The sequence below is a fragment of the Aulonocara stuartgranti genome (assembly GCF_965226115.1).
Source record: "Aulonocara stuartgranti genome assembly, chromosome: 10".
NCBI lineage: Eukaryota > Metazoa > Chordata > Actinopteri > Cichliformes > Cichlidae > Aulonocara > Aulonocara stuartgranti.
This window is the reverse complement of record NC_138946.1, coordinates 31,755,530-31,783,057: the sequence shown is the minus strand read 5'-3', so window position 1 is coordinate 31,783,057 and position 27,528 is coordinate 31,755,530. Positions and strand designations below refer to the sequence as shown.

Below are 27,528 nucleotides of genomic sequence, written 5' to 3'. Positions count from 1 at the left end.
GTATTTGTATACAGCTCATCCACACGCAGGTGGAGGCAGCTACAGTTGTAGCCACAGCTGTCCTGGGGCAGACTGACAGAAGCGAGGCTGCCATATCACGCCATCAGCCCATCACCAGTAGGCGGTAGGTGAAGTGTCCTGCCCAAGGACACAACGACCGAGACTGTCCGAGCCAGGGCTCGAACCGGCAACCTTACAAGGCGAACTTCCAACTCTTGAGCCACGATCGCCCAGACAAAAATCACACAAAGTGTTTTTGAGGAGACATTCATTTGAAGAACAGCAACAGAAGTGCCAGAAACCAAAACATGCAAAGAATTTCACAGCGACAAAGATGCAAATGTTGTGTGTTTTTATCGCATGCGTCATATAATACTGTAGATACATGTTTGGTATTAGTCGTTCATGGTTAGCTTGTCACTTCTGCAGCTGTTTCATCAAGTTGTCTCCCCAGAAACACTTGTGTTTTGTGAGATTTTTGCCCCTCAGCTGTAAAAGACTGATAGGATATTGTCGTCACCCTGCAGTGTGGACACCCAAGTTTGTGAATGCGATAAATCGATAACGAGGCAATGTAATTAGATATTCTTACCATAGATGCATCTACTAAAAATCTTGGACTAGTACAGGTGCTAATACCATTGATATAATATCAATGGTATTAGCACCTGCTATTAGAAGGCTGCTAGTATTTTATGGGGGATTTTTTGTGAGTTTTGTTGTGTTTTTTTTGTTGTGTGCTTTTGTTACCATTGTCTGTCGACAACACAAAAGCTACTAAACTAAAATTTTATGAACACAGACAAAAACAGAACCCATAACAAGATAAAGCATTGACCTTAGCAGAAGATGTGCTGTCCCAGGCTTTGGAAAGTTGTAAATCTATTTCGATTATCGCTCTTTTGAACAGCACTTTTTTTTGCCTGTGTGGATAAGGAGTTTCTCTGATTTTGATTCTGTAACGGATCAGTGACAAGCTGTGGTACAGCTCTTGGTAGTCTCTTGAGGACCCAAACCAGTAGGTACCCTTGCAATGAGTTAAGCGAAGATCCACATTTGTGCCAGAAAGGGAGGAGGAAGAGACATGCCGTCATCGAGTGCTATCAGCCACACTCGTCTCTCACTGGTGACTCAAGGTTTTCCAGTGATTCACGTCTGCACAGAAGCTGAACGACAGGCTCAAAGTGTAGTGACTCTCCCCCTTTTTCTCACCACCTATATCCTCCTCTTCCTATTATTTCACTCTCCATTCATCTCTTTGTCCACATTCCCTTTCCTTCCTGTCTGCTAATTGTTGCTGCACCACACCATTTATTTCTCCACCAAGCCCACAGTAGTTCTCCCCAGGCCACCAATTTTCAGCAGCGTCTCGAGGCTCCTGTTGGGAGACCTCCAGGACGTTCAAAAAAAACAACCCTGAACACACCCAGCTGTACCTCCAGGCCGGTGCAGCCCAAAAGGGGATTTCACCTTGCTGATGACGGGGCACACTCTTCCTTCCTGAACCCATATAAATCTGTCGGTGGGCTTCGTCCTATGGTCTAACATTAAAGCTGTTTTCCATGACATGCTGCTCAGCAGGGGAGGGAAAGCTGTTATTGACTAATATAAGCCGGTCTAGGATGACTTGTGTTTACTATTCGCTGTTTCTGATTTCAAAGAAGATCAGCTGACCTCTCAGTGTTTGAACTGAAAGGTACAATATAAGAAGTGAATTCTTTTCAAGAGCCAATACATACAATTTTCAACCAGTATTGCCTGATTTTTATGTGCTTTTGTTGCTTCGCCATTCTTGCCTTCTACTCGTGTTTTTATTGTGCTGTAAGTAAATAACACAGTGAGTTCTCTCCTCCAAGAAGAATGGCAAGAATGGGCTTGTACGGACGTTTCTCATCTGAGTGAAGGACCTCTGTCATCTCACACTCTGAATGGCAGAGGCTACCAGCCTTAGGCTATAATCAAACACACTCCCACAGGCATGCATGCACACACTGATGCACACGCTTAATGCAAGCTTTGTGTTAGTGCAGTGTTGTAGTCCTGGGAATCATATGCATTTTCTGTTTTCTTATGAAAGGAGCCATAAAAAGAGTCATCTATCATTTTAAACATTTAATTTTCAAGCTTGGAAAAAGCAAAGGAAAAGCAGCGTCTTTACAACACAAACAGACTGTACTTTTTAAAGTCAGAGAATAAATACATAAGCATGTTGAATGTTGAAACCAGATCTTAGTCACATTTTCTTTCAGAGCGCTTTGTACTACTTGAAAGCTAGCATGCTGTATGCATAGTTACATAGCACTGTTTTTTATGCTAGTCTGTCTGTTTTTATTTCCGACACACCCATTTTTATTACCTTACATTTACTAATGCAACTCCAATAATTCATCCTTTGCAGAAGGCCGAAAAAGGGGACAATTTAGCACAGCAAAAATATAATTATGTGAATTGTCATCTGTAGATTGCAAAACATTCTTTAGAATTAACATTTTCAAATTCAACATCAAAACAAAATACCTAACATATGTAACATTCTGCAGTCTAGATTGCCATTGCTCCTTTATCTGTGTTCAGCTTGCAGGACTGTAGTTTGCTCTACAATCACAGCCTTCCTGTAAGTTTCAATAACAGCAACAGTAAGAGCACAAGGTTACTCCCTCAAACCCTTAAAAAGTCCATCAGGGTTCTTCAGTTTTCAGGACTTCACAGTACTCGTGAAGCTTGTTACAGTATATCAGAGCACAGGGGGAAGCTGCTCTCCGGCTCCTGCAGGTAGCTCACCTGCCATGGAAGTCCCAGAGTAGCAGATGGCTCTGCAAAGGTGTCCATGTATCCCTGAGTGCAGGAGGCCCACATCCCCGGCTGGTATCCCAACCCCTCATCCACCTGAGGGTATCTCAGAGGGCTGGGTGGAAGATCACAGGGGGTGCCACAGTGTCTGTGTGAGGCATAAAACTGTCCCTCGGTGGGATAACAAGGGTAGTGTGGTGATGGGGGACATGATGGCACTGTGTTGTCTACGTAGGCATGAGGTCTGTGCATGTGAGGCGCTGGCTGTGGCTGCATCTGTTGAGAGATGGATGCGTGCCAGGGGACGTAGCTCTGATGCTCCGGACAAGGAACTGTTAACCTGGTCTGCTCAAGCCGTGACGCCCCCATCGCTGCCGGTCCCACTGATGACCTGTTGCACTCACGGTGGGTGCAGGGCTTACTGGGTGGATGAGAGCTCAGGAAAACTGAGAGAGCAGAGATGCGGTTGATGGCTCGCTGCAGTGTGGCAATCTTGGACAGCCGTTTGCCACTGAGGTCATGGTTCAGGGCAACACGGAGGGCATTGAACGCCTGGTTGTAGTCCATAATGCGTTTTCGCTCGCGGACATTAGCGGCCATTCTTCGAGCTTTTGAGCGAACCGGTCGGTTGCGCTTCTTGGTTTGGCCTTCCTCTGCTTCGCTTGGGCTGCTGGTTGAACTCTCGTCTTGGAATGATGGCTTGGGACTTCCTTCATCTTCGCATTGGACCAGACCGCCAAGTTCAAGCTCTTCCTCAGAGAACTCGGAGCTCGCAACGCTGCTGCAGCTCATTGTGTCAGTAGTGCGCACACCAGATGAGACAACGTAAAATCTTCCTTCTTGTAGTGCAATTTCAGTGAAAATCCTAGATGTGGTTTGCACGAGGAGCTGTGAGTGCAGGGTTCCAGCACTCCGTCGCACGCTCGCTGATGTGCCTCGGCTTCTTTTGTGGGGCTGTCGGTGTTTGCTGCTGTGCCGACAGCCCGTGTATTCTCCTGCTCTGAGTACCCTGGTGCTGTGTGATAACTTGTGCCTCAACAAGACAGGTTTACCTGCTTTTTAAAGATCTTGAGGTCACATGGTATACTCACCTGTAAAGAATGATGCACTCTCTCTCCCTCTTCAGGTTTATGGGCACCCTCAAGGCAAATGGCACTGACACGTCCTCCTCCTTCTACTCTGACTCTCCCTCACAGGAGAGTTTCAACACTTCATTGTAAAATAAAAGCAAAATGCTGCACTTTGGAAATGCCAGTTTGCTTCATACCACAGTTATTATAGTTTTCCATTTTCTGATTGTTTTTTATTTCCTTTTGTTTTCAAGGCAGTTTAGTTTAAGTTTTACAGTTTGAAACGTTTTAACTTTGTCTTAGTTTCTACCAGTTTCAGTATTACTTACACTTTTATGGAGCATATGTCAGATTTAGGAAAATTAGTCCAATAAAACTTTGTGAGAACAGTTGACTCACAGTCTTGTAGACATGCAGCGTCTCAATAAGCACATCTATCGATGCCTCATCAGACAAACTGTCATAAAATTTTACCGAACTAACAAATAACGAACTTACTGACAATAAATGGTCGCAAAATCATTTCAGTTGGTTAAAAATGTTTTCAAGAGTCTAGTTTTTATTTTTACTTTATTTAATTAGTTCAATATCAACATCTTGGCTCATTTCATTCAGCTGTAATTCACTTTTCTTTAATCACAGGCCTTCGGTCACTCTGTCTTTCACCTTTACAAACAACAGCATGCTCAGTCTGATTGTTCCCCACAATGACTTCTTTCTCTGCCCTGTACAATATGTAATTTTACATTATTTACTAATGAAGGCATATTCATTATTCATTTAAATACATCTTCTATCAAATTAGTCCCACAGATCTTCATGACAAATTGCACATTTACCTGTTATATGCGCTTCCCCATGTGTCAAGCCTGGGAAGTAAGCAACCTTCTTATCTACCTTGGGTTAGATTCAAGCTTGCAATTAGCCGTCTCTGGAGTGGCGATTCTCCTTCTCTCTGTATCTCTCTGCTCAGGCTTAAGGGCCATGTAATTTAGAGTAGCTTCCCTGGAACTTGTCCTCATAAATCAGGCCTGGGCAGCACTGGAGGACAAGAGCAGAGCGAGCCTTAGACTTCAAAGACAGAGGGAAAAAAGGGGGCAAATATTTTACAATCAGAACCTGCAATTGGTGCCGGCTTAGGCTATCGATCTTTCAGTCTTTTGCAAGTGGAGATGGGGATCCATTTAAAGTCAGATGCAATGTTGTAATGCAGTTTAATATTAAATACGGAAATCTTACTGCAGTTTGCAAAATGATTATAATGTATGATTTATTGTTCGCGGTAATGGACAAAGACAGCGCTTTGTGTCTCGTTTCTCTTGTTTTTCTTTCCTGAGTATTTAAATAAAGAACATATATGCTTGTATGTTCAAAGGGGTGGATGTTCCCTCACTGCAAATTAATACAATACAGTTATTCACAGTTATGCTGTGATGAAACATTTCTATCATCAGTGGTGTTGTTCCATCCACCGGACATGAAGGCTCAGTGAATACTTGGCATTTCTCTTTTTTACGCTGTCTGATTTTAAGCCAGTGTACTAGATACCAAATAAAAGAAAATCCTTTGAAAGAATAGTACTCCATTCCTCCAACATAGTAACAGAGACCTTGGCAATCAGTGCTGAGGAGTACTGCAGATTTCCTGTTTTCCTTTCACTTGTTTCTTTATGTCAGATTTTAGAGTGGATAGTAAGGTCATAGTTAAGCTTTGAGCCAAGTAAAGAATAGACTCTAGTAGCAAAACACTGAACTGAAGGTCACTGCGAAGCTCTGAGGTAGCAACCTTTAAAAACATTACACACACAGAAGAAGGACATCTAATTATAGTGCTGTAAAAAAGCATTTGCCCCTTCTTGATTTATTTTACTTCAGATTGCCAAATAAATTTTAATATTTGACAAAGATAACCCAAAAGGCAGTTTTAGAATGAAAATGTGATTTATTAAGGGAAAGAAAGTGACCCAAACACTTTGCTCCTAAACCCAGTACTTGGTTGTGATATCCTTGGCAGGAGGAATAGAGTCAAGCGTTTATGTGATCATTGGCAGTGACTTTTCATTAGTGAGTCTTTCAGTTTTGGCCCACTCTTCTTTGCAGAATTGTCTTAATTCAGATACACTGGAAGGTTTTTGAGCAGAAAAAACATATTTAAGGTCATGCCAGAGGATATCAATCAGATCCAGACTTTCCAGACTTGGAAATGACTTTGTCACATACAGTCAGGTAGGTTTTGATACATTTTTTCCCCACATAAATTTCCTTTACATCACAGGTGTCGAACTCCAGGCCTCGAGGGCCGGTGTCCTGCAGGTTTTAGATGTGTCCTTGATCCAACACAGCTGATTTAAATCGCTAAATTACCTCCTCAACATGTTTTGAAGTTCTCCAAAGGTCTAGTAATGACCTAATCATTTGTTTCAGGTGTGTTGACCCAGGGTGAGATCTAAAACCTGCAAGACACCAGCCCTCGAGGCCTGGAGTTTGACACCCCTGCTTTACATAGACAGGGAACTCCAACAATCAGACGACCCGCCTATGAGAAAGGACTTGGTGATGGTAAGAAGGAAAAACGTCCTTTTAACAGGAAGAAACCAGCGTAACCATGCTCGGGGAGGGGTGGTTGTCTGCCGTGGCCGGTTGAAGATGAAGTAAAAGAGAAGAGCGCAGAGGGAAATAGGACGAAAACATTTAGGGCAGAGAGCTAGATTTTAAAATTATTAGTGGTATAATAGTGACAGTGACACATAGTGAGAGGTGGGTGAAGAAGAAACACTGCCCCCAGCAGCTTACCCCTATTGCGGCATAGCTAAGGGATGGTGCAGGGTCACCTGATCCAGCACTAACTATGAGCTTTATCAAAAAGGAAGGTTTAAAATCTAATTCCAGACATGGAGAGAGTGTATGTCTCCCAAATCCAAACTGGGAGCCCGTTCCACAAGTAAGCCGGCAGTCTGAGAGCTAAGAGCTCCACTGGGACACTATGGTACTATGAGGTATTTAATATATGATGGAGCCTGATTATTCAAGACATTTTATGTGAGCAGAAGGATTCCAAATTCAATTCTGGATTTAACACAGAATCAGTGAACAGAAGCAAATGAGGGAGAAATGTGCTCTGTCTTTCTAGCCCAACCAGTACTCTCACTGGAGCAATATGGATCAACGGAGGGCTTTTTAAGGAGCCAACCTGATGAAAATGAATTACAATAGTCGAGCCTAGAAGTAATAAATGCATGAACTAATGTTTCAGCATTACTCTAAGGATGTTCCTAGTTTTAGAGCTTTTGCAGATATGCAAGACGGCAGTCCTGCATATTTGTTGAATGTGCACACTGAAGAAAATATCCTGGTCCTGATTCCTCACAGAGGCCACGGTAATATAATCTAAAATAACTATCTGATCAGACACCATGTTTTTAAAATTTTTAGGGCAAAACACAATAACCTCAGTTTTGTCTTTATTCAGAAGTAGCAACTTAGAGGTCATCTAATATAAAAATATTAATTAAAATATCATTTAAAACAGTATTTTCTATTCACCTGGGTTATGTTTGGTTCCTATGTTTTTTAACTGAATATAACTGAATACATAAACCTACATGAAAAAAGTTTTTTCATACCTTGATTACATTTTTTCTGCACTATTTGCTAAAAACAAGTGAAACACAGACATTTTTAAAAGTCTCAAAAAAACTGTTGAGTCTTTACACCAAACCCATTTTAAGTTAAGTATGTGGAAAATAAGAATGCATTTTCTTTGAGGACTTTAAAGCCAACTTACACAAATACATCCACTACCATCTGTTAAAGGGCTAAATCACTGGTTACTTTGGAATATACATACATGATTGCCAGTTAACAATATAATGTTAAATCTCACGTATCACCACAAATCATTTTAATAACAGGGAAGAAGCATAAAGTATGTGCCACCTATCAATGTGAACAGTAATATGGATACAGACGTACTAGGAGCTGTGCAGTACATTACTGTATTACAGACTGTGTTACTTTATAATGTGCCCACACTGTGACTGTGTCTGTGAAAGTTCTCAGTCATCCAGGTCATCGTAGTCTAAGGAGCTTGGAAAGAAACACGTCTGGACAGCAACTTAAAGAAGTTCAGGTGCTTTTCTTTGTATAATTTGCATACATAGACGTTTTTATGTATAGTTTGCAATTCATATGTCCATGCTTCATTAAAAAAAATCCTTCTCACTTACATGTTTTAAAAGCATAGATCTTAAGATTTTTCACTCCTAAGATTTTTGCACAGCAAACTTGTAACTTTGCAAACTTTTTTCTGCCTTGGTTTGCAATTGACCATTCCTGTGAAGTTATAAAGCAACCACTTAAACCACTGTACTTACCACACCTTTCAAATAACCCTGCATACCTCCATAGCTTAAATGGTTTGAAAAGTGCAGCCCATTGCTGCTCAGCTCCATGAAGCGCACAGGCTTTATCGCAGGCATTGATTTATGGCTTCACAAACATGTCAGATTTACTGCTGTGGTGTAAAGAGCATGAAGACTACAGCCTCGGACTCTCCCCGTCCATTCATTTTTGACAGGTGACAAGACACCAGTAATTATCAGCCACCGAGAATAAATCACAAGATTTTATCACGCCGCTCGCCGTGCCCTTGACAGAATAACAATTTTCAAGCAGGAGGAACCAGTCCAACGCTGCTGAACCTAAGATTTGTAAATCTCTTGCTCAAACCCCCATAATGACTGGTTGTTAGCCGTTTGTTATTAGAGGTCTGTGTGCCAAACATTATAGATGTATATTTCCTAAGGGATAGTTAGGGGTAATAAGTGAGTAAAGTCCAGGCTCGCTAACCTTGGCTTTGCAGTGGTATGTTAATGTATGTTTTTGGTGTCTGCCACAGAATTTTCTCACCTCAATAAAAAGCCTCCTCTCAGATAATAACTTTGTGGTTATCTCGGCCCCTCTGCTATTTCTCACACCACAACTTCTTTCTTTTCTTCATTTGTCTAAAAATCAGTGTGATCAGTGCCAATACTGCCAATCTGTGGTCATTCGTGGCAGTAATTTCATTTGCCACACACTAATCCCCTTTATTGCAAAAACGCTGCAATCCTTTGGAAATATTAGCAATTGGAAACATTAATTTTAAGTAACTGTACCAGAAATACAAGCCTATCAACTTATCCTTTGCAGTAACATCTTATTACACTTTAAACACAAAATAACCAAGTAACATAAGTCATAATCCAAGCATATTGTGGGTTTTATTGGTTTTAACAATACATTTTAGATGGGAGGAACATAGCAAAGTAACACGCACGTGAAGGATAAGAAGTCAGGTTTTCCAGAAGAACAGCACATTGTAGCAAAGAGACCAATATTATTCACTTCGCTTCTCAATAGTTTTAACGTTGTGCAGCTGCACAACATGAAAACCAGCAGCTCACTTTTTTGATTTCTCTGTATATATTTTATATGTAAAATCTTCATTTCAAAGCAACTTGCAACTGGAGCTAAAAAGAAAGTGAGAAATTGTTTTTTTTTAAACTACATTAATTGGTTAACTAATTTTAATATGTAAATATTTATGTGCCGATCAGTATATCTTTGTCATTTTTGCCCCTTGCAAAAGGAGATGATCAGCCTGCTTAGAGTCACAAAGTGAGACCTGACGTCTGTAGTCCGAGCTTCGGCCTGACCTGTGGTATAATCTGTCGGCACACGCTGAAGAAACATACCTGCGTGAAACACACATCCTTTGCTGATGTGATGTGATATTTTTCAAATATGTTAAAAACAGTAAACCAAATGACACAACAATTGTGAATCACTCTGTCTGAAATTACTGGCAGTTACGTGTAATGGGGTGCGGTAATCCCTTTCAGCATACACGTCTGCTATAAAATCTTAGTCGTCGGGTTGAAACGGGTTCGGGTTCTGCGTATTTCAGCACGCACAGCTCACCATTGAAAGTGTTATTCACTGGATATCTGTCACAGTGTTGGCTATTAATCATAGAGGCATGTTGAAGTTTACTCTGCAACATTAGAGACGTTTCCAGTGGTTTATCTCTCTCTCAAAACTTGAAAGTGTTTTGATTTATGAGGCGCAAAAATAACACTCGTAAAGTAGAAGGTTGCTTATCGGGAAGAGTGCGTAGTAACCGGGGTTAATAAATATGTTGTCATCACTTTTCAGTGCAGTTATTCATAACAGCTGAAAAATGAGTGAAAGATCTGAGCAGTTACTTACTTAGTTATCATCGTCCAGATATATACGTGATCAAGTGTTTGGCCTGCCTCTGAGATACGAGCAGCAGCCGATTGAGTTGTTTTTGTTAGAGTCGGGTCAGAAAGGCAGGCTGGTTGCCATGCCAGCACGTGTAATGTTTGGGCCACTAAAAAACATGCACTCTCTAATTTAGCCATAAGCAGAACATTTCTATAACCTTCCCTCAGTGATTTATGTCATGTAACAAAACCTTGCAGATCTGTCAGTACTGATGTCATGACATGTCTAACAGTTTCCTTCGCACAGGAATGTAGGAACACTTCCTCCCCTTTTCCTTGAATCATGATATGAATCACCGGCCTCGGTGTAAAACACTGATTAAAAAACACAATGCAATGAAATCATTGGATTTTTTGTTCTGCTAACTTATTTTCATTTGAAAGTCTGCTGCATGTTGAGTTGCTGCTTCTTTGAAACGCACTCTTAAGTGTTTTTGAGCTGAGGAGACTAATTTGCTGTTTTTGCTTGCTTTAAGATTTCAGCTGCTCAACAGTACGATACGTTCTTTGTCACATATTTCATATGTGCAAACTGTTGTCATGTCTGGACCAAGAATCTTTCACTCTTCTGCCATGATGGTGAAATATCTGCAGTGTTTTGTTTGGCAGGCATTGTCTTGCTGAAAGCCTTACTTCAAAGCCTGCATACGTTGCTCAGCAATAATGGGACCTTGGCGGATGTAGAAGTTATTCGTGTAGTACACACAAGTGTGCATTTCCATCATGAATGAATGACTGAACTGTGTGCTAATGCTTACTCTCCTCTTTAGCCTATTAAACACATCGTCTATGATTTCCAGAGTCATTTTCAAATTTGGATATGTCAAAACAAGTGATACTAACCACTTCACCACAGTCCATTATAGTTTTCAGCAGTGTTCCCGAGCTCATGCAGTGATTTCTACTATTGAATTTTGTCTGTTATTAGTGCAGGCCCCTGGTCTACAGGTCTGGAAATCACAGCAAATCCATCCATTTCTTTATACTGTTTTCAATGAAATAAAGATTTGACCTGATTGATTTTACCCTTCAGTTTGCTCAGTTTATGTTTTATGCAGCATGCCAACTGCATTTGAAATGGAGCTGTAATACAAATTACATAAATTGCTACAAAAAATGTTACTTTCCAGGGCAGAAGACACTAAACTCTACACTTAACCGTGATTCATGTTCCTTAGTATTAGTAGTTTTTTTTGCACACAACAAAGATTCCAGGTTTTTAAAAAAAAAAGAAAAGAAAGAAAAAGCAGCGGCGTATGTTCATAGAGCATTCCTTCTAACAAGAAGTCAGTCATTATGCTGGGTTATCATTATAGGGTCCACTTGGAGTGTTGGAACATGTGGTCAAAGTTAAGAGTCTGAAGGATAGTTCCCACACAACCCACAGCAGTTAAAGTGGGGCTCTCTGACCACAGAGCATTGCTATAGCTAGCGAGTTGAACTTTACAAGACTTGGATAAGAGTTCGCAGAGAGCATAGTTGAATTCACCAGACTGATAGTATGAATCATAATCAACCCAGTGATGAGGGGGCGCAAGCCAGTGTACTTCTACTGCCTGTCCCAAGCCCAGATGAAATGGGAGGGTTGCATCAGATGGGTGAAAAAACTAAAAGCTAAATCAAACATGTGAATCACAAACGATAAGTTTTCCATCCTGGATTGGGTTAACAATGACTGTCTCTAATGCTGTTGACTATACAGGGTGCCGGAAGAAAACCCGTAGAAGACTGTTGCTTAGAGTTCAGGTAAGAGTTGAGACAGATTGCGGATGGTAAGGAAGAGTTACCAGATGAGATAGAACTGTGGTGGTGACAGAAACAGCCAAAGTGTTTGGTGTATCCTTTGGACAGGGAAAAGAAGACAGAAAAGAAGAGACTTGATGGTGGCATTGGAAGTACAAAAGTATGAAAGTATGCGAAGGAAGAAGTCAACAAAGAACTGAAGAGTTAGGGAAATGAAGAAAGTAGGCAGGAGTGTTAGGATGCAAGGTGTATACCAAAGAGATGAGAGGGCAGAAGAAAAGGTTTATAATGAGTTGTACCAGAATCAGAAAGACTTTTTTTATCACCAAGGGGCAATTAAGATACAACAGAGCAGCATGACGTTGAAGATAAGGACAGTGCATAAACAGGCAATAAGAGTGAGATAATAAACACACAGAATATACAGTATATATACAGTTTTAAAATTACACAGTTTTGCAGTGTTGGAAGATGACATTTTTAAATTTATTCCACTACAGATTACAGAATATATGGCTCAAAATGTAATTTGTAACGTATTCTGAATACGTTGGATTACTTGATATATTGTCATGCTTTTTATAACTATGTAATGTACTATTGCAGGAAGCTCCTGAGGATGTTTTACCAGTCAGTGGTTGCTGGAGTACTTTTCTATGCTGTGGTGTGCTGGGGGAGCAGCACAGCAAAGAGGGACTCATCCAGGCTGGAGAAACTGATCAGGAGGGCTAGCTCTGTGGTCGGCATGAAGCTGGACACTCTGGTGACAGTGGCAGAGAAAAGGACACTAAAGAAACTGATGGACATTATGGACAATGCCAGACATCCTCTGCACACGGCCATAAACAACCAGAAGAGTCTGTTCAGTGACAGGTTGCTTCTCCCCAAGACAAGAACTAACAGACTTAAAAACTCCTTTGTCCCACACGCCATCAGACTGTTTAACTCCTCTCTGGAGGGGAGAGGGAGGAGAAACAGGAGGACAAAGGAGGGAACAACTAAGCTGTAGTGCCTCTTCACCTCACTGTACAATACCTTGTGCAATACTTTCTGTAAATAGTCAACAGTGCAATAGACTCAATACTTGAAATGTGCAATTCACTTGTATTTTTATTTTTTATTCCTATTTATTCTATTTATCCCCTTCGTATATTTTATTTATATTTGTCTCTGTATTTATATATGTGTGTGTGTGTGTGTGTGTGTGTGTGTGTGTGTGTGTGTGTGTGTGTGTGTGTGTGTGTGTGTATATATATATATAACAGTTCTGTAACTGTAACTTTGGTCGTTGCTGTGCTTTTTTTGGAAGTCGAATTTCCCAGAGGAACCCACCCGAGGGATTAATAAAGTTCTATCTTATCTTATCTTATCTCTTATCTTATTGCTGTGTGATTTATTACTATTACCAAGCTAATATTGTTAGCTGGTGTTAGCTGAGGTGCTGTTAGACTTGATGGATAGCATTAACAACCTGCTAGCTGCAAACAGTCATGTGTAGTTCTGAAAGCAGTACCAACTAGATTTTAAAATCTTAATATAAATGAGTAACAGTAGGGTGGACATTAGGTAAGGCTGCACTTTTCGCAGTGATCATCGTATAGAAAACTATTTCTCTGTTAGTAATATGTTTTCTTTCTGTCTACTTTAAGGAACTGCACATGATTATTTGCAGCTAGCAGGTGTAATGCAACCTTCAGTAATTTTAATAAATCACACAGCAATAGCAATAGTCTTTTGACGCTGAGTAGCTTGGTCGCACGGTCAGATTTGTCCCATCCCTTTCTTCTTTAAATGTGAAGTGGTGAAGAAATGTGTGCATTGAAAGGATGTGCAGCAGGTTAAAGTGATTAAAGACAGAAATGGAAACAAGGAAATGTAATAACGAGCGAAGTAAATGGAATGAGAAGATGTGAGAGTACTCACATGTGAGAGTTAAGAAGAGAGGTGACAATCAGTGAGCATTACAGATGTGATGTTTGCTTTGATTATAGAGGTCAGACAGAGGTGCACCGTGTCTTTGTGACTCTAGAGAGAGTATATGGGTACCAAGAGAGGAACTGTGGTGCTGCGTGAGGAAGTCAGGAGTGGCAGAGCAGTATGTGAGGGTGGTGCAGGACATATATGAGGACAGTGAGGCAGCGGTGAGGTAGGAGTGACAGATGGATTCAAAGTGGGGGTTAGATTACATCAGGGATCTTCTTGGTGATGGTGATGGACAGGTTGACAGATGAGGTCAAGTAGGAGTTTGTCAGGAGTTTCCGCGGGCTATGATGTTTGCAGATGACACTGTGGTCTACAGTGAGAGTAGAGAGTCTGGAGGTATGCTCTGAAGAGATAAGGAATAAAAGCTGGTCGAAACAAGACATGATACACTTGAGGTATACAAGAGAGAAGAAGAAGAGAGGGTAGGTAGGTTGGAGTGGGTGGAGAGAAGTGTCCAGGTGATTTGTGAAAGAGGGTCAACAGCAAGACTGAAAGTTCAGCTTTACAAGATGATAGTGACACCTGCTGTGATGTACGGTTAGGAAACCAGTGGCACTGACAAAAAGACAGGAGGCCAAGCTGGGATTGGCAGAGATGAAGATGATTAGATTGTCACTGGGAGTGAGCAGGATGGACAGGATTAGAAAGGAGTACATCAGAGGGACAGCTCAGGTGGAGCAAAGTTAGAGATGGTTCGGACATGTACAGCGGAGGGACGGTGGATGTAGTGAGCAAAAGATGCTGAATATGGCGTAGCTGGGCAGGAGGAAAAGAGAAAGATGTCAGAGGAGGTTCATGGATGTAGTTTAAGAAGGCACGCAGTAGGGTTGGTGTGACAGAAGAGGATGCTAGAGATAGAGCGGCAGATGATCTGTTATGGCAAAGTGAAAATAATTTACATACAAATCTAAAAACAAATGCACAACAGCTGTCTTGTTGGCAGAGATTGTGCTTGTTTAAGAGCAAAGGAAAGTTAGCTAGACCTCGGAGTTTTGTCATTATGTGGTCACTGCTAATTGCTGCCTTGCAGCCCTGCCCTTCACTTCAGCCCAGCAGAGGTCATAACCTTGTCTCACCTCTGGCTGTTAATCACTCAGTGGAAAAAGCTGCTACATGCACTACAAGTCTCTCTTTTTTTTTAATCTTGAAACCTAATTTGTACCAGTAGTTCAAAAGTGTTTTTAATGTAAGCAAATGAAACATTTTGAAGCTTATAAAAATAATAAGATGCTCATTTGAACATTCAAATAGGACTTGCTGTAATTGTCACAAAAATCCACAGTGATGCTAAAATGAAGAAGTGAGAAGAAGTGAGAATTGTTTTCTAAAGGGTAACCACGAAGGGATCATTAGTGAAAATGAAGAATAAATACACTTTGACCATATTGTTAGAAAGAATGGGAAATTCTGTGTCACACACATATTTTCTTTGTTTGCAAAACATAAAGTCTCTCCAGTTGTTTCATGAGTTAAATATTAAGTACCATGAATGTGTATATTAGATGTGGAGAGCACTTGTACTTGTCTACATACACCACATCCTTACAGGAACAAGAGGTTTGAATGGGGAGGAGTATGAACTTATCTTTACATTGATACATTTTTCTGTTTTCTGGTATAAAGTAAATGTCAAAACACAGAACCTTGACTTGTAACAGACTACAGACCAGACAATGTCCCATACATGTTTGATAAATTTACTTTAATATATAAATATCTACATGCGGTCAGGAGCCAAGATCCTTGTCATTGCAGACGCTCCTCTCTTTTATGTTGTTTTGAACACTTCATTTACCCATTAACTTTTAAACAAAGTTTGCCCTCTAGTGGCAAAAAGACTGCACTGAGCATGAAGTCTTAGAATTATAGTTTCGTATCAACAACTGTTTAACAAACTAAAATCACTGCTTTGACCTACTTTACTTTACTTGGACTTACTCACTAAAAACAGCAACATGTACTAATCTAAATTCTGAAAAGAGAAATTCTCCCACATGTACTTTAAATAAAATAGTTGCTAATTTTATGTCAACTAATCCTGTAATCATCTTGTTTCTTTATGTGGTTTGTGTGCAAAGCTAAATTAACTTAAGCTTTTTAGGTAAATCTAGTGAAGTCAAAATGACAATATTTTACTCTAAGATCGAGCAGAGTACAGAAGCAGAAAGTGGCATGAAAAGAAAGACACAAGTAGTCAAACACATAAGGAAAGTACTTGAATAAACATACTCAGTTACATTCTACCACTTGGGTTTTAAACTGCCTTAAAATTTCTTCCCATTTTTAGATTAAACTCTATCACCTCTGTTTCTATATAGATATACAAACACATTACCTTCCTTAAATGTAAATCAGTGTACAAAGTCTGTATCTCCTTTCTTGAAAAGTTGTGTTGCTGCATTTTCTTTCTCCTACACATGAATTAAATGAAGAAAAAACATGTTCACTTAATGTTATTTTTTCTTTCTGTCCAGCAGCCGTTAAGATAAGTTAAGTTAAAGATAAGAATCTTTATAACGCAAGTAACAACATATTTGTACCTGTAATGTAATTAGACAAATTAGTATAGTAACATATTGCAAATGTTTTTCAAACTCTATAACTGAAAACTGTAATCTTACAGTAAGATGCTAGCGGGCAGAGCATACATGGAACGCCATAACCAAGTGGCATAGTATGCAGGAACACCCTTGATGACTATGGCCTAAGGTAAAAATGGGACACACCCCCTAGGATAAGAATGACCAACCTAAGATTCATTGTAACTTCCAGATACAAACGGACAAACTGGCAAAGGTTAAGCTGAGGAAGAAGGCCCCAGTGATGGGGAGTGATGTCAAGTGACAGCAAAATCAGGAAGAAGGAAGACAAGAAGCTTTACAAATACCAAGGGCTAAGAGAGTAGTTAGAGAAGATGTGGAGAGTGAAGGAAGTCCCTGAGGTAATCGAAGCACTCTGGGTCTCCCAAACTGGGCAGGTGGTTCCAACAGATCCCAGCAACGACACCCAAGATCTCTGTCCAGAAGAGTGCCGTCCTAGAAACAGCAAAGATACTGGGCCTCTTGGGCCTCTTGCTTAAAAGACAAACAAAAGACTATTTATTTATATTTTTATATTAGATATTTTCAGGTTCAGACATACAAACACAGTCACATTAACAGCTGTATTTTGATATATTTCAATATATGTCCCAGTTCAGTTTCACTCGATTTCAATAAATGAGACACAAATCCCCTTTGGAGTTGCGTCAGGAAGGACATCCTATGTAAATCTCTGCCAAATCAAACATGTAGAGCTACACTGTGGTCAGCAGCTGAAAGTAGTTTATTACTGATGAGGGGAAAGTGGCTCAGATCTGAAGGATGAGTGAAGAGTCAAGTGAGTTTTATGGTGTAGCAGAGGCAGTGCATTCACTGGCCCATCAGCCTGCAAAAAGCTCTTCTGTCAGCTGGATGCACAAAGTATGCTGTACAGCTGGTCTGCGGGCCACTCTTACCTTTGCTGTTGTTGGTGAGAGCCAACCATAGAGAAGAGCAAAAATGATCACATACAGAGAGCTGAAGTGAAACATTAAAAACAATGAAAAGTGTCTGCTGCAGCATAAATGGAACATCTGTGCTTTTCATGTTGAACTTTTTTGTTTTGCAGTATTCCCATTCCCAGTGATTGTGAACATGTCACCATTCATCAGATACGTTTCACAGATGCATAGTCGGGTTGTTGGAAAACTGCAAGGGAGCCCTCTCCCCCTCTGTCCAACCGGAATTGTTTACACAGGTGGGACACGTTTGCAGGACCATAAAGCCAGCTTCACGGGACAAAGTAACAGGTTAAGCGCTGAGCTTTGAGCCATCATAGTTACACACTCTCACAAATAAAATAATGTGTTTTTTCAGGTAAAATTTAGCATTAAATCTTAGTTAGAAAATGTGCAGTAGTCATTTAATTGGCTCCCACTTCAATTCAAAATTGCCTTTAAAATCCTTTTATTAGATCATACAGCTCTCAGTGATTTGGTCTCCCAGTACATCTCTGACTTGCTCAGTGTCTAAGACCCAGTCAGACCTCTCAGGTCATCAAGTGCAGATCTTTTAATTGTCCCAAGAATTAGATGAAATGAGAGTCCAGGTCTTTGGAACAAGCCGCCTGCTGACCTGAGGTCAGCTAAAACTGTGTCTACACTCAAAAATAAATGTAACTTTTTATCTCACAGGCCTACACCCAGTAGCTGAGTGTTGTGTGTGTCTGTATAAACCTGTATTTTACTTCTTAGTAAAGTTTTATTTTGCAGTTTTCATGGTAAATTTACATTGTTTTTTTTTTTTAATATATTCTGTGTTAAGTAACCATATGTAATAAGGTCAGGTACCAGAATACCTGCATTGTCAACGCCTGTCATGCACAAACTGACAATGAGCATCTTCATTAAGTCCCAACCCAATAGCAGCTTATTAATGCCAAAATAGGGGTTTCCTCTGGTGCAGCATGTTGGCCCATGGACAGTTATTTTTGCAGCTGACCTCATTAAATATGTATTTGTAGGAGTTTCCTTTTCAGACCCTTAAACAATACAAGATGCATGGAGACAACTGAGATATATTTTAAAGTGAGCTAAGTGAGCTTGCAGTGTTTAACTTTATTAGTCAAATTATAGAAATCAGTCCACAATGAACACAAGACCAATCATACAGCTCACACATTACTTTCATGTAGTGTGTTATTCTTCTTCACTCGGAGGTATACAACACTGCTGCACAACACTGGAGCAAGTCTAAATGAATCAGTTAACAGGACTCAAAAATCAGAATTGATATCTCAATCTAATAACTAGGACTGCATAGTATACAGAAAGGAAAAATAGTTAATGTGTAACTTACATGCCTGGGCGGGTCAGGAAATGACGGTATACGTTGTTTTCATGTTCTTCTCTACACAGCGTACAGGCCAGCTGTTACACCGATTTCAGGTTTAGACAACAGAATGGTTTATAATAAAGCAGCTGCTCCTCTGGTCCAAAATGTGGATGAATCCTGTCTGCACTTAAACCGTCAGATAAAGCTATAACATTACCATTAATCTAACTGATTAATTAATTAAAAAGCAGCAGAATTGTAAAACAATCGCCTCAGAATAAGTGAGGGAGAGACGACATCAAAGTTGGGGGCGGGGTGTCGTGAAAGAATGAGAGAAGACACACCCTGTGTGAAAGTAAACTGATGAAGATGGTCAGACAGGTGAGGACTAAACATTTTTTTAAGCTGTAATTTTATAATTTATGTAAAGTTTCAAAAAAATTCACAAAAACTTTTTTTTAATTTTATTTAAAGTAAGCCTGCACACTTGCATGTGACTCAGCTCCAACTTGGCACCATTAAAAAAATAATATTAATATAAAATTGTTTTTGTCGCATTATCTGATGAATATTATGGTCTGCTATGTGATACAGACCTTGAATCAGTTTTTGTGAGTAAAGTTTTAGCGTTTTAGTAGTCCGTTACTTAGCACTAATTAGCTGTACGTTAGGAATGCAGCTTTCTAACTAAGCTAGCTGATAAACTAGCATGTTTTCTTCCATAAAAAGTAACTTACCAAAAACAAATAAATAATTAAAAAACAAAAGCATGATGTTTGCCAAAACACTACATGTGGAAGCTTCAAGGCTTTTCTATAATGCTGGTTTAATTGTCATGGTGCAGAGTGTGTGTTGAAGTGAGGACCCAAATGCAGATACACTGAAAGATGGAGTTTGAAGCAAAAGTCCAGCCATTTATTCGCTGATAAAGTCCAAAATAAAAGGTAACTAAAATACACCGAGGGCTAATTAGGGGTGTGGAAAGGCCAGGTAACAAGAAACTGGTGAAAGTAATCAGTGATAACAAGAAGGTAAAATAATCACAAAACACACAATGACTACAGAAATAAAGTTTGGAACTCTATAACTACTTGTCGCATGAAGGAAGTTAAATATATTCAGTTAAAGAGCTCTCTCTGCCTTGTAAACTTTTTTTGTTTTGTTGTATGTTGTTTTTTGTTTTTTGGTTCTTGATACCTGATCAAAATTTTTGACTGTTAGGGTTCCTTTTGTGGACCTCAAATAGTGTTGTGCTTTTTGAAGTGGTGAGACTTTTTGTCTCTCATACAACCTCAACTACTAACCAGAATCGTTTTTTTATTCTCAGTTAGTCATTGAGGTCTGCAGACGACAGTTTCGAATGTCCAGACTCTTTTCACTAAGGATGAATTCTTATGTTTACTTATGTGCTTTGTTGTTCTTGTGTTTACTTTTTGGATCACACATCAGTACATCCAGACCTGATATATTAATATATAATATTAATCCCCTCCACGAATCACTACCTTATGTGGTGTCCCTGGGATCCCAGGGGCTATGTTGTCCAGGGTCTTTTGCCCCCCAGTAGGGTCTCCCATGGCAAATTGGTCCTGGGTGAGGGACCAGACAAAGAGCGATTCAGACGACCCTATGAGTGAAAGACCAAGGGAACAGTTCACTTTGCCTGGGATAGGGTTACCGGGGCCCCGCACTGGCGCCAGGCTGGGGCAGGGTGCCCAAGCATCTGGTGGTCCATGGGGCCCGGCAGGGCACAGCCCGAAAGAGGGATATGGGCCCACCACCTGGAGGAGGTGCCGTAGGGGTTGGGTGCAATGTGTGCCAGGCGGCAGCCAGGAGCGGAGGCCCTGGCGGAATGATCCCCCGGCTACCAAGACTAGCAATTCTGACATGAAACATCACCTCTCTGATATAGTCAGGCTCACCTCAAACATGGCCTGGGCTCTGGAACCATTCTCCTGGAGAGGGGCTGGTCTCAGTCTGGAGTTCCCCTTGGTGAGAGGATCCCCTCGGCTTGCTGCCTGTACGTTGGACGTTTCTCCTGGTGAACGAGAGGGTTTGTTCCCTGCGCCTTCGGGTCGGGGAACGGGTCCTGACTGTCGTCTGCGCTTAGTGGTGGTTCAGAGTACCCAGCCTTTTTGGAGTCCCTGGGTGGGGTGCTTGAGGGTGCTCCACCTGGGGACTCTATTGTCCTACTCTGAGACTTCAATGCTCTTGTGGGCAACGACAGTGAGACCTGGAGTGGCGTGATTGGGAGGAACGGCCTGCCTGATCTGAACCTGAGCTGTGTTTTGTTGTTGGACTTCTGTGCAAACCACAGTTTGTCCATAACGAACACCATGTTAGAACATAAGAGTGTCCATAAGTGCATGTGGCACCAGGACACCCTAGGCCGCAAGTCGATGATAGATTTTGTAATAGTTTCACCAGACCTGCAGCCATATGTTCTGGAGACTCGTGTAAAGAGAGGGGCTGAGCTGTCAACTGACCACCACCTGGTGGTGAGTTGGATCAGGTGGTGGAGGAGGATACTGGACAGACCTGGCGCACCTAAACGTATAGTGAGGGTGCTCTGGGAACGCGTGGCAGAGGCCCCAGTCCGCAAGATCTTCAACAGCATTCAGAGGGAGAGTGGGGACATTGAGTCCGAATGGACCATGTTCTACACCTCCATTGCCGAAGCCACTGCACTGAGCTGCGGCCACAAGGTGGTTGGTGCCTGTCGTGGTGGTAACCCACAAACCAAATGGTGCCCACCAGGCTGAAGAAGGAGGCCGATCAAGCTTAGTTAGCCTGTAGGAGTTCGGAGGCTGCTGATAGCTACCGTTAGGCCAGGATGTTGTAGGGCTGTCTTGGTTGACATGCCTCTGTAGTGTTGCGTGGAGATCAGGGGCGGTACCTCTGGATTGGCAAACCGGGATGGTAGTTCCTATCTTTAAGAAAGTGGAGCAGAGGGTGTGTTCCAACTATAGGGGGATCACACTCCTCATCCTCCCTGGGAAAGTCTATGCCTGACGAGTTCCTGCCCCAAGTGGAGGAGTTCAAGTACCTCAGGGTCTTGTTCACGAGTGACGGGAGAAGGGAGATCGACAGAAGAATTGGTGCTGCTGCTGCTGCAGTGATGCGGTCGCTGTACCGGCCTGTCGTGGTAAAGAGAGAGCTGAGTATAAAAGTGAATCTCTCGATTTATCGGTCGATCTACGTCCCTACCCTCACATGGGGTCATGAGTCCGGAAGGTGGTTGCTGCCTGTCGTGGTGGTTACCCGCAAACCAAATGGTGGACACCAGAGGTGAAGGGAGCCACCAGGCTGAAGAAGGAGGCCTATCAGGCTTAGTTAGCCTGTAGGAGTTCGGAGGCCGCTGATAGGTACTGTCAGGCCAAGAGGGGCTCAGAGCAGAGCTGCTGTTCCTCCACATCGAAAGGAACCAGTTGAGGTGATTCAGGCATCTCATAAGGATGCCCCCTGGGTGCCTTCCGGGTGAGATGTTCCGGATACCTCCCACTGAGAGACGGCCCCAGGGCAGACCCAGGACACGCTGCTAAGGCTACTGCCCTCGCGACCTGGCCCCAGATAAGTGCAAGTATAAGTGCATGGATGGATAATATTTTTGTTTTTAATTTTGTTGCATTTTTAACTGCTGCAGCAAATGAATTTCCTAAATCTAGAAAAAATACAGTATATCTTATCTTATACAGAGATTACCATGGTTGACACTTTTCTCGTGCCAAAGTATAATGAAGATTGGTAGAACCGTTGGTTGCCCGAGGGACATAATCTTGAAGCCTTTTTCAAAAATCACTGGTAGGAAGCTAGTTTGATACTCCCTATAGAAGAAGTGATCATGTCCAGCTGCAGGTTTCGTCACTATCCGACCAAAATTACCTGAATCAGCAGCAAAAGAAGATCCAAACTACACTTCACGATTGAAAAACATCATCATTAATTCCCTCTTACTTTTGTTGTTTTGTTTCCACCATGATAAAATCACACTTCCGGCACAGCTCTCTCTCCCTCAGTGTACTTCAAGACCAGTTGACCATCTCAAATCTCTGTTTTCTGCATTATTCACTTGCTTATTACGCACCAGTCTACCGTTGTGTACAGTGCTGTCGGCCGTTATTTTTGTTTGTTTGTTTTGTCAAAAATGACCTCCGACAAGAAAGATGTCTATGAAGGTTCTCAGTCATCCAAGTCATTGTAGTCTAAGGAGCTTGGAAAGAAAAGCATCTGGACTTGGTGAAGAGTCCCAGATTTAAACCCTATGGGGGTGTCCCCAAGAGGGTCATGGACCCCTATTGATCCTCTACCTAATCACACGAGTCAAGGTGTGAAAATGGGTGTGGGGCACAATCAGCCAAGGTTTCGGGTGAACCCATTGTGAAACCTAGCCCCACCCTATTATGTGATCTACTGAGGTCAAATGGCCAAGGATTATGAGTAGACGTTAAGTCGTCTGGGAAGGCTCTCAAAACTGGATTATAGATGGCAGACAGTTGGTGTCGTAAGCAGTGTTTGTTAGGGTCCCTGGGTCGTTGACCCAGTGTTTTGTGTTTTTGGTTCTTTGATTTTGTTATTTCATTATATTCTAGCTTTGCTTTACAGGTTTTAGGATTATTCTTAGTTAAGGTTCTCTGGGTGGGGTTTGGTTAGAGTTTTAGTGTTTTGGTTTTCTGTCTGTTCCATAGTTGCTGTCTCCCCTGTCTGCTGTATTCCCACGTCAAGTCAGTGTCAGTGTCTGCCCTGGTCCCACGTCTCTGTTCCCTTTGTTATAGTGCCTGCCTGTGAGTCTGTGTTATGTTTCCTGTTTTACTTTGAAAGTCCATGTCTGATGTTAATGTGTCTGGTTTTGCTTCCCCTTGTCTCGTTAGGCCTGATTTGCCCCAGCTGTGTTTCCCTCCTGTTACCCATTCCCTGATTGCTCCCTCTATGTATTTAAGCCCTATGTTTTTTTGTGTCTGTGTCGTGATCTACTCTCATTTATGCTGTGTTTTCTGTCTGTCTGGTCATGTAAGTTTATTTGGATTTTTGGATTTTTGTTACGTTTTGCCACTTTTTGCCATCCAGCAATAAAAAGCTGAGTTTGAGTTACTTTCCGCCTCCGAGTGTCTGCACTTTGGGTCCTTCTACTTCCACTCCTACCTGCACACAGCCTTAACCTGACAGTGTTGGGGAGTAACGGAATACATGTACCAGCGTTACGTATTTAAAATACGAAATATGAGTAACTGTATTCCGTTACAGTTACCGTTTAAAAGGGTGGTATTCACAATACAGTTATTTTGTTGAAATAAATGGATTACACGGCAGTATTTTCCTGTTTCATATGTTAGGCTATGACATCTCTATTTTTGGTCATTCCACGCCGGTGGAAACCCAAACAAAACACGCATTAAGAGGCTCTAATGCCTGTGTCTCAATCTCGCGGCCCATGTCACCCCTACTTGCAGCCTGCATAATGACGTGAAGAAAAAAATTTTTTTAATTATTCACAAAAATGATTTAATATGAAGGCAATCGGCAGAGTGTTACAGGCATAGCCCTAAAGAATGTAGCCTCATGGGCAGTGTAGTCCGTGCTGCAGGGAGAATGGACTGCCATACCCGCTGTGTGTGTGTGAGCGCGAGGAAGGGAGAAAAAGGAGAGTGGAAAGTAGTTGTCACCACCTCTAATTTTTCATGTGTGTGAGCGAACACACAAACTCCCTGAGCGGTCCCTTGGACCACTGTGAGCAACATTAGACGTGTGCACTGTGGTCACGCCAACATCAAATCCATCCAAGTTTCATGGTTTATTAAAATAATCAAATTACAGCATTTACATTTATGTTAGACTACTTTTAATTAACTGCTTTAGCCCACTTACAATGAAAATGTAAAAAAATCTTGTTCATGACCTGTGTAGCATGTTAACACTATTGTAAGTAAAAATAACTTGAACTCCAATTTTGAAAACACAACTTTCTTTTTTTTTTTTTAATAAAGCTCTGACTTGTATTATGAGTATGAGTCTGTGGTCTGGGAGAGAGTATGTAACTCTCTGTCTGCAAAATACAGTATATGATGACCAATGTTGGGCAATTAATTATATAGTTACTTCTTCAAAAAAGTAACTGAGTTTTGCAAACAACAAAGTTTTTTGCAGCTGTTTACCTAAAAATGCAGCCAAGGCGTTTTTTTTAAATAAACATTTCAAACTATTTACAGAACAATCAGCTGTTCTGCATCACATTTGATGCCACACAAATTATTTGTGCCACTCCAAAATAATTTCTGTCCACTATGAGATGAAGGAGAACAACAGCCTGATACCTGCAGGCCTGACAACAGGAGATGTATCACTGCTGTAACACCTGTAACATTCAGCAGTCGCCTCATTGTTCTGACACACACAACAAAACTATTGACTACACTACACACTAACGACACAAGATTTGCGCTAAACTTCGCAAATCTCTCAAAGTCAAAGTCAAAGTCAACTTTATTGTCAATTCTGCCACATGTACAGGACATACAGAGAATAGAAACTACGTTACTCTCAATCCCTAGATAATCTCAAAACACCGCCGTCACTCTTAAAACTTCCCCCTTTCCTAAACAACTTGCCATATCATTTTTTGATTGGTGGACATGGTACTTTTTTTCGACCAATAGGAAAGGGTGGGGTTTTTTGGTTTTGTTTTTGCTCACTAGTGATGGGATTTCCAGCTCTTTTTAGAGAACCGGCTCTTTCGGCTCCCAACCGGCTCTTCAGGTTGTTTTGTTGCTTTAATTAATTTATTATTAACAACAATCTAAAATTATGCACAAAAGGAATTACTAATGTAAAAAAAAAGTGGTTTTATTTATATATGTTTATATATAAATATATACAGTGGCCCTTAGAGACAAAGCACGTACAAACTCCAAAACACATTTCTAGCATTAACTGAACTTCCAAAACAGAGCTACCTCGATCACTTAAATTACACAATTGAAAGCATGAAAGCATATGTGTATTGTTTGTGTATTTATACACATCGTTGGTACTTCCTGGCTTGTGTAGCCACTAGGTAACAAAAGCTCAGCACTGCGCCCTAGCATCCTGGAGCACTTCTGTTGTGTTTTGTACGTGCTATGGAGTTTTTACGTGTTTTGTGCTTTGTTTCTTGCGGCCACCGTAAATATACTTTGTTTACATAAAACCTCTTTCTGGAACAAATGGTAAGCATTTTAAATTGTTATGCAATATAATAAATATATTATCAAGAGCAGTTTGTCAAAATTTGTCAAGGCTAATTGGCAGGTGGACTCAAGCACAGGACTCTCAGAGATCACAGTTCAGTGCGTTTATTTACAATAAGAAAATATATTTGCAATAATCAGAGTGGAAAAGGGGGAATGGTTGCAGGGGGTTCCAGGGAGGAAGGGAATCCACACATCCAGTATTTACAGATTACACTTTCTCAGTTCACCGTTAGGTAGGGATGGGAATTGCTAAGATTTTCACGATTCCGATTCCATTTTTGATTCTGTTTAACAATTCGATTCTTTATCGATTCTCCTATCATATTCATATTTTTTTAAAAAGGAGAACACACAGGTCGATTAGCTTAGAACTTTGTTTTATATCTTCTCTTTGAACAAGATAAGAATTTAGGAGTAACATGGCCTTACAAACCCAACAGTGAGATCTTAAGAGATCCACAACCTACGGCTCTTTGATAGGGTGTCACGGTGTAAAATATTAATAAAATAAATATTCTTCTGTAGCAATAACAAAGTATAACATAAATTATTCTGTAGCAATTACACAAAAGTGTCCAATTAAACACATTCACTTACCGAAAATCGGGGGCATCTACTGTGGAAAATGGATGCAAGCCTTTAACCACAAACTTAGTCACTGCTTGGTGACATTCGTCTATCCTGGCCTGAAAGGAGACGCTACCGGTAGACTGCAGCGAGAACTGCCAGCATCTGAGCCAGACTCTGTCTGTCTCTCTCATCATGGTCATCTAAATGCACAGTAATGGCAGGTTTTGCAATAAGGCAGATCGCGCTAACATAATATGCAATGTTAGTTGATTATTTACCTGCCGTATTAACGGGAGAGGACGTGCAAACGTTACCGCTGCTGCTGGGTTGAGATTCACGAGTCCGGAGCGGAATTAAAAACACGACATTCATTTAAGGTTATCTTGTTGTTTCCTCCCTTTAATGAAATCTCTACTTTGCAAGTATTGCAAGTTGCACTGTTGTCATCCATTCTCGTAAATTATAACCAAACTTTTGAGCGTTTGTGCCGCTTAGGCACCATGTTTCCTGCCAGGTAAATGACGCTATGCAACGTGGTGACGTCATTCGAGGCTACTGGAATCGATAGGGGAATTGTGTGCAAAAATGGCAAACAATTCAATTTAATTGAAAGAGTAGGGACCCGGTCCCTAATCATGAGGACCAGGTGGTTGGTTAGCGCAGATGTGTTCGGCCAGAGGCAAGAACCCATGATGAGTCCCGCTCTCGAACACAGAGACAAACAAACAAGCCAAGAAGGACTGAAGGACCATGACAAACTTAGGTTACTCATATTGGTTTGCTTGTGATCGTTTGCAATAACATTAGTTCTTACTTCTTGGCTAATGCTAACTGAATGCTCAGTCAATGTAACTGGTCAGTTGCACCAACAATGTTACAATGGTGTCGGAACACCAACACAGGGATATCAGATCGTGCTCCTTCCTTAAACTGTTTTTTTAAAGATACAAAACTGCCTATTGTTCCTGTTAGAGGATGGGATTTTTAAACAATTTTGTGATATTCAGAGT

General features: G+C 41.1%; 1 protein-coding gene and 1 long non-coding RNA gene across 2 annotated transcripts; both read right to left on the bottom strand.

Moving 5' to 3' along the window:
• Positions 1-2,129: 2,129 nt before the first annotated feature.
• On the bottom strand, positions 2,130-3,828 carry bhlha9 (basic helix-loop-helix family, member a9). The gene has a single exon (XM_082550085.1). The coding sequence runs from the start codon at positions 3,580-3,582 to the stop codon at positions 2,725-2,727; it is 858 nt and encodes a 285-aa protein (XP_082406211.1). The 5' UTR covers positions 3,583-3,828; the 3' UTR covers positions 2,130-2,724.
• Positions 3,829-4,106: 278 nt separating this feature from the next.
• LOC309716334 lies at positions 4,107-27,060 on the bottom strand. The gene is made up of 3 exons (XR_014279408.1): positions 26,797-27,060; positions 26,546-26,718; positions 4,107-4,901 (listed from the first exon to the last, which is right to left on the bottom strand). It is a non-coding gene; the product is annotated as an uncharacterized lncRNA (long non-coding RNA).
• Positions 27,061-27,528: the final 468 nt, after the last annotated feature.

Coding starts and splice junctions, on each gene's coding strand:
- bhlha9 (XM_082550085.1), bottom strand. CDS start 3,582: ATGAGCTGCAGCAGCGTTGCGAGCTCCGAGTTCTCTGAGGAAGAGCTT.